The sequence below is a fragment of the Gobio gobio genome (genome assembly GCF_949357685.1).
Source record: "Gobio gobio genome assembly, chromosome: 11".
Lineage (NCBI taxonomy): Eukaryota > Metazoa > Chordata > Actinopteri > Cypriniformes > Gobionidae > Gobio > Gobio gobio.
In genome coordinates, this window is record NC_137104.1 from 25,253,376 (window position 1) to 25,261,416 (window position 8,041).

An 8,041-nucleotide genomic window follows, 5' to 3' on the forward strand; every position below is an offset into this window, starting at 1 on the left:
CCATACAATGTATTGTTGCTATTGCCACAAATATACCCGTGCAACTTATGACTGGTTTTGTAGTCCAGGGTCACATATATTTTTACTACATTAAAAGTGGATACTTGGTTTAATCATTGACTAATGTAATATTGTTTCAGTTGATTAAGATATTATTATTATTATTATTATTACTATTATTGATTTTGTTGTATGATAAAAAATGTTGGTACTCTGTTGGGTTTTCCTGAAGAAAAACCAGTTGCGAACAAATGCATTAAAATGATGTTTCATTGAATGGCCATTGAAAAAACAGCCGTAATAGCCGCAATACCAAAAGTCCCATCCAAGCATGTGCAATCAGCATTTCTCTGCAGGAGGCACGACTGCATCACAGGTCATTTTTTTTTCCTTCGACATGTTGTCAGTGAGCGCTTACACATCTTTGAAAGGTAGCATTGAGTGTACTTCATTCTCATTGTCCAACTCCTCAATTAGTCCACGTCCTAATTCTAGCATTTAGTGTTGGCATATCATGTCTCTTCTTGTTATCTTGCGTTCCAGACTTTTGTAAATAGTCATATTTAAAACTTTAATCCCCTCAATGGAAGATGACGTGCAGACAGAAAGTCCGTCATTTAGACAGATAAATGTTATCTCAGTCACAAAGCACTCCTCTCCTTTTTAACTGGCTAATGAGTTTGTTCTGCGGACTCCAGTGGAATGTTTCATCCGCAGCCCTTCAATTTGATAATGCTGTACTTTTATCCCAGATGTCCATTCTCTTTATACAGCGTCTTCGGCAATATACTTGTCCCTCATTTGTTTGTTGTGGCTTCAAAGCATTGCACGCATTTGTGTGTAGGACAGCATGCTGTATGTGGGTTCAAAAAGTATTACATTTGTATTTACCATTATGCTGATTTCTATGTATGTAGTATAAAAAAGATAAAAGGAGAAGCTTAATTCTGGTTCTGAAAAACAAGTTTGTGAGGTCTTGAGTTGATACCACACTGCCAAAAAAAGTAGAAAGCACTATATATGTGTGTGTTGCTCTACTTCAATCTCAAGAAAACCTCAGACAGCGTAAACAATTGCCTTTAATTGGTTAAAATACTCTATTGAAACCCAAATCTTTGCTTTTACTCACAGGAGGACATGTATGGTGTTCCACAACAAAAAACATCATGGAAGGAGACGAACTTGCAGCCTGTGTGGTGGATTTGCATCTTCAAACACCAGCCCAAACTCCCTATGGTCAAGGGATGTACCCGGCCCGACAGCTGGACGGCATCCAACTCCTTCCTCAGCAAGCCGCCATGGCGTCCATACTGCCCAGCGCTATCATCAACAGTGAGTGTTGCATTATCAGACCTCTGCCACAGTGGATAGACTGATTAATGTGCTTGGTTAAAAATGGAAATCCATGTCAAAGAGTCATCACAGCTCTGATGTGCATGTTTGCCATGGATAAGAGAATTACCAAGGGTCGAGTTTGACCTTCAGTTTGCAGGAATTAGATATTACCCTCTTCTGTTCTCTAATCACAGTTAACAAGAATTTGATGAGAACAACAGCACATTTGCTTTGATGGGGTCTATAGGGTTGGGTTATGTGGTTCATCTCTTTACTGCAGAATCAAAATTAGTTATATTGTGTCCCAGCTTCCATCTGGGACTGATGTGCTCTTGAACCTATTTTTATTACCTTTACTTTTTCATGGTCATTTTCTGTTTGAAATTTCAATAAAAAGCATTTAAACCTGGACATGAACAACAAAAAAATTCTAACAAAGAAATGTGATATAAAATATTTTAGATTTAAAAACATATTTAAGATTTTCAATGTCACTATTTTGTATTCAATTACAAAATTGTGAAATTGAAGCATTTCTCTGCTGGTCTCAGACTTCTTGACCCCACTATTTTTAACTTTGCAATTTTAGATGTTGGGTTTTCACAAGCTTTAGATAATTCAATATGGATATGCTTGTGTCCATTTCTGTCTTTGTAGAAGACATCTTCCCCTGTAAGGCATGTGGCATCTGGTTTCGGAGTGAAAGAAACCTCCAGGCCCACCTTATGTATTACTGCAGTGGGCGACAGAGGGACCCTGAGATGGTGGCAGAGAAAAACACCAATATCAGCCGTCAAATGCTCCGCAATTGCACATACCCACAATGCAATATGAGCTTTGCAGGCTCACATGCCCTGGAAATGCATTTATCCACACATAACTGTGAGTAGACCAGTAAGACATTCTATTTCAAATAACCTTTTGTCCAGCAACAAATAAAAAAAGAGAACATTTGTAGATATTCAAGAGCCAAAAAAATATTTCTGAAAAAAAAAAAACTAGTCTCATTGCCTGCTCAGGTTGGTCTAGTTTAATGGTTTTAGATAAATTTTGGCAATTGCCAGCTGGTCAAATTGGGAGACCAACTTGACGACCAGCTAAACAAGTTGAACACCATCTTGGCTAGGCTGGGACTTAGACTGGTTTGAGACTTAGACTTAGACTTTTTCTTCATAGTTTAGTAGAAAGAGGACTGGAAATTATGGGTATAGAGGATCAGGAAATGTTCCCAACTGGATTTAAACTAATGTTATCCGCACAAGCATGTGTAGCAGCATGTGCACAAACTGCTTTGGTTAGACTGAAATGTGTATGAAAGTGTTGGTCATTAATACCATTCCTGATTTTTTGTTTGTGTTTGTTTTTCAAGCTCTTAAGTCAGATGAGACATCAACTGGAAGCAACTTGAAATGCACAATTTGTGACTACACTGCTGAAACTCTTATAGTACTCCAACACCACATCCTCTCCCATCTGTCCCAAACCGGCCTGAGATGTGGTTTCTGCCACTTCACTTTCCAAACCCCCAGGGAACTGGCCAAACACCAGGAACTACATGGGCATAGCTGTACGGTCAACAAACTCATCAAAGAAGACAAAGCTGATAACTCTCCTAGCAGTATTGCAGGCAGCCCTCAACAAGTCAGAGCTAGCGCAAACATAAAAGACCTTCAGGAAAGTCAAATTTCAGAGCTGGAAAGCACAGAAAGTAGCCAGACATCCACTAAGGGTGAAGGAAACTCAGGAAACAAGGCTAGTGTTTCATACTCCAGAGTAAAGTCTGAACCTTCTAGTCCCCGTTTAGCCTCCTCACCCATTCAACACCACATGCCTCCTGCCTTTCCCATACCCCCTTTCATACCACATGTCCCATTTTCACAGGATATTACGGTGGGCCCACAGGCATCTGAGATACTGGCCAAAATGTCTGAGTTGGTCCATCGCAGGTTACGTCATGGGGGAAACTCTTACCCTCCAGTCATGTACAGCACACTTGTGCCAAAAGGAGCAACATGTTTTGAATGCAATATCACCTTCAACAACCTTGATAATTATTTGGTGCACAAGAAGCACTACTGCAACACTCGATGGGAAAACACACACAAGCCACATGACTTCCCTGGACTTTTGGATAAACCAGCAGGCACTGTAAGCCCCAAAATTGGAGCCAGTTTGGCTGTTATGCTAAATGCCGGCCATCCCTCTGAAGTGAAAGGGCCTGAGTCTAACCCTTGCAATCCCATTGCAGGTGAAAAAGTGACAGATGAACTGTCTGTGCAAGTTAAAAAAGCGTCAACTCCATCAGGTGCACAGGAAAGACCAAACGGTACACAGCTGGATTTACAAAGCCAGAAATTGCCACCTACTGAAACTGACCCTAACCACACAACATGTGAAGCCTGCAAAATCACCTTTAGTCGACATGAGACCTACATGGTGCACAAGCAGTATTACTGTGCCACTCGCCATGATCCTCAAGTGAAACGTGCCAACAATAAAGGAGCAGCCAATCAGAAGTCAGTACGTCCACGTAAAAGAAGAAAGGCATATGAGCTGGGCACTCCTGAACAAGAACAAATGCCACCTATGGGTATACCATCATTTCTTGGAATGCCCACTATTGGAGGTCCATACTTATCAAAGGACACATTGGATAGCTTTAGGGACCATCAGAGATACAACATGATCCAGGGGTTAGTACCCAAATATCCAGAGGCTTCATTGACAGTTGCAAAATCAGCTCTTGTGTCAAGATGTAATAAAATCTCTAAGGAAGAAGGTGATGCACCAATAGATCTCAGTAAAAAATGCATGCCGCAGTTTGGCAACACTTCGGTTTCCCCTAAAGGACTTTTGGATTACCATGAGTGTGTTGTGTGCAAGATAAGCTTTAACAAAGTTGAGGACTATCTTAAGCACAAACAGAACTTCTGTCCAGGTACTATTTTGCAAAATGCTTCCACTGAGAAGAAAAGCATCAAAAAAGAAGTTCTTAGAAATACCAACAATCTCTTAGAGAACACCCTGTTTGAGCTCCCAGCTCTGCGTGGAAAGATTGAGCATCCAAATGCAGCGATAACTTCTGACATCCAAGCTTCCAGTGAGGAACAACTAATGCCAATAAAAGATGACTTGAGGAGTGTGTTTCAACCCACTGGGGGTTACCCAAGTCCTGCTAAGAAAATGAGACCTGATGAGCAAATTTGGCCTTACTATGAAATCAAACCCACTGATTATGCTACAGGGATGCTGGTCTCACAAAGCGAACGGAGGCAGAGTCCAAACGAGGGCAGTGAAGGAGAGAAAGACCAGCCGATGCCTGATGGTAGCCATCTTAGCACAGATGACCCTGAGAGCCAGAACAAGTCCTCATCCTTAAAGGATGGTCTTGAATTTGAGGACAAGATGGAAGATGCTGGAACCAAACAACATGGTTCCGCTACACCAGACAGCCATGCAGACAGTTCTATCAACTATAAGGAAAGCACAATGCTGATGCCATCTCCAAAGACTGAGGAAGCATCGACAAGCTTCAAGAGAATGTTGAATGGGTCCACTACAAACACAACTAATGTAAAGTACTGCCGCCCATGTGACATCCAGTTCAACAACCTCTCAAACTTTATAACACACAAGAAGTTTTACTGCTCGTCACACACAGCTGAGCATGTTAAATAGTGGACCCGCCCCCTGTCTTAAATCTGGTTCACAGTTGTAGAAAAGGTAGTGCTGTTAACCAGCATTGCCTCTTGAATTCATGTGGGCCCCAACAACCAGGCACGTAAGCAGTGTAAAGACACATTTAGGTCCCCCCCTTGTCACAGGGCCCGGGACAACATTTACCAGTTGTAGCCACTTGACAACAGCCCTGCTGATTTGAATCTGACACAATTTGCTTGCAGTGGAGACTTGCTTGGGTTATCATTTGTGATGACTAAAAGTGAGAGTATGCCCCCTCCTCTTTAAAGTGGACACATGCCTTGAACCAGTCAAATTAGATTTTTCACAAGCACTGTTTTTTCCCATTGTGGTTAACAACATAAGACATTTTTACAATTCCATGCTGGTGTACTCAGCAGCAGGAGGACAATCAAATCAGGAGATTTATCCTACCAGTCATTTATTAGAAACTTTTAAAATATTTGTTGGGAATATTCTGTGTTGATAGTTTTTGTGTGTTTGTGTGTTTTTTATGTATTTATTTATTTAATAATAGTTGCAGCTCTAAAAAATGCAGATCTGAAATGAAAAACAAGTTTATGAAAGTTTTTGAATTACAGAATAAGGCCACATGTATTGTAGAAATTGGTTAAAAAGAAAAATATACAGATGGTGGAGCAACCTCTGACTGATTGTCAACATATCCTTAAATACTTGCAATCAAGTTTTCTGAACTAATAATTGTCAATACATGTAGAGTCTAGTTTGTCCTTGATGTTTCTTTATGCTTCAAAATGTTTTTCTTGTCAATGCAGAACTCTTCTTAAAAAGGTGACCTGTATGTGTGTTTGATTCATTGTCTCTTTTTTAAATATTTGGCTTCTAATGCAATACTTTTTAAAAGATTACACATTATTTGAAGCAGTATTATGAAAGGGTAACTTTTTTTACTTGGACCCCAGAAATTGTCCGTGTGAAGTGTTTACTGAAGTCTACCCAGAGAAGGGTTTACACTTGGTATGGATGACTCATTGTAATATTTCCTACAGAAAAACTAAATAAGCTCATGAAAAAAAAAGTTGTCAAAAATGTGTTGCTATGCATGTACCTGTATGGAATGAAATTCCAGAAATGTGGGAAATGTTATGTGGCATAAAAATTAAATTTTTTATCTCAGGACAGCAGTGTCAATGAATTTGCTTTATTTAACCCTTTTTTGTTTTATGAATGCAGAAGTTTATTTCAGGACATACTGAATACCCATAAAGCTCTATAGTTACATCATTCAAGACAGTAGGAGTTTAAATCTTCTAGCGCCACCTAGCGTTTGTTACGATTCAAGACATGAAATCATTACTTGTACCTGGTTCATTTCCTGAATCCTTAAAGCTCATGCTGCATTTTTTTAATTTTCCTACAATTACAGGCATTTAAACAAAAATGCAGATCATGAAAAAATAACTTATATAATAATAATAAGAGTAAGAGTATGTAAGAGTATATCTGTACTGAACCATTCTGCATTTTCCTTCAGTGTTGCTTAGACCCAAAATTGATTCACTGCAAATACATGTGAATAAACCATGTGTCTTAATGGCATGTATCACACTGAAGGCCCAGATTTAAAATATCATTGTATTATTGCTGTCTACTGTCTTGTGTAGATCTATCTAGTATTTATTTGGTTAGTCGCGCTCAGTCATGGTCACTTGTCAGAGGTGTCCAATCATGCTCCTGGAGGGACACTTTCCTGCAGAGTTTAGCTCCAACACACCTTGGATGTTTATAATGATTCTGAAGACCTTGATTAGCTGGTTCAGGACAGTTTAATTAGGGCAGGGATGGGCAACTAGGTTCACTGTTGGAGCTAAACTCTGCAGAATAGTGGCCTACCAGGACCGAAGTTACTAATCCCTGAATCAGGGCTAAAGTCTGCTGGAAGGTGGCCCTCTAGGAGCAGCAGAATTGGACGGTTGATTTAATGATGTGAAGCTCTTCTGTTAGAGTTGGTGGTTTGTGCAGTAGTGGAAAAATTGTTGAAAATAATTTCCATCATGAACAAAATGAAGACACAATAATGCATGAAATAGTCTGGGATCCAGGCAGTTTGTTTTCTCAGAGGATACCAGACAAAAACCAAAGCTCTCCAGATGCATCACCAGAGCATCTGTGTTTCACTCGATGATTCGATTGGATGCACAGGCGCTTCCAGGGCCTCCTCCACAGGAGCAGAACACCTGAGGGACGAGTGATGGAGCACATCTCCGCTCGTCTCATGGTGTGCTGAACAGGCATTCTGTTCCATGAGTTCTCATCCCCATCTCTGCAACACTCGGGACAAGGTGCATGTTAAGCTCCTAAGGAGGAAATTGCACAGAGGTGCCGTTATCATAGAACCACGTTTACGGTGGATTTAGTGGAAGCCATAGTACATATCCTTTGCAAGTTGACTAGTAACGCAACAAACTCTCTCTTATATCTATTTTTTTTAATGGGAAAATGAACTGCAACATCTGACTATAACATCAATTTCAAATTATATTAGTGTCAAAAACTTCTCCAGGGCCCCAAAACCCCCTCAGACCCCAGAGGGTTAACTGGGTTTATAGAGGTTGGGCTAAACAAGATAAATGATGTTTCATTAACAAAGTTCGGGAGGAGCACGTTCAAATGATCTTTCTAATCATCATGTCATTCCAACCAGCTGTCAGCAATCAGTAATCAACATGTCTACCCAATCAGCACAAGTGGAGGATCATATAAATACCCAGTCAACTAACCAATGTTCCTCGACAAGTTTTGCAGCATTCCTCCACCACCCCATCTTCATCACACTCACCTGGTTACTTCCTAAACCAGACATATGGGGGAGTACTCTGGGTTCGGGCCAAATACCGAGCTCGGAGCCCTCTCCTCGGACAGCACGCCAAATACGCATACTATTCATTCTATCTGACTTATTTGTAAGTGTGAACTTGTGAAATGAGACACAGCTGTAAGCAATCAGTGAGTGCCCTCTGGTGGATATGCAGAGCACTCCAACTCC

At 40.5% G+C, this 8,041-nt stretch overlaps 1 protein-coding gene across 1 annotated transcript in view; it reads left to right on the forward strand.

The window, feature by feature from the left end:
* zfpm2b (zinc finger protein, FOG family member 2b) overlaps positions 1-6,172 on the forward strand; it is a 58,769-nt gene extending 52,597 nt beyond the window's left edge. Inside the window, exons 6-8 of the mRNA XM_079829521.1 lie at positions 1,132-1,332; positions 1,993-2,217; positions 2,705-6,172. Of these exons, the coding sequence (XP_079685647.1) occupies positions 1,132-1,332; positions 1,993-2,217; positions 2,705-5,013 (2,735 nt within the window). The 3' untranslated portion in view covers positions 5,014-6,172. The remainder of the gene's footprint in view (positions 1-1,131; positions 1,333-1,992; positions 2,218-2,704) is intronic.
* The last annotated feature ends 1,869 nt before the right edge of the window (positions 6,173-8,041 follow it).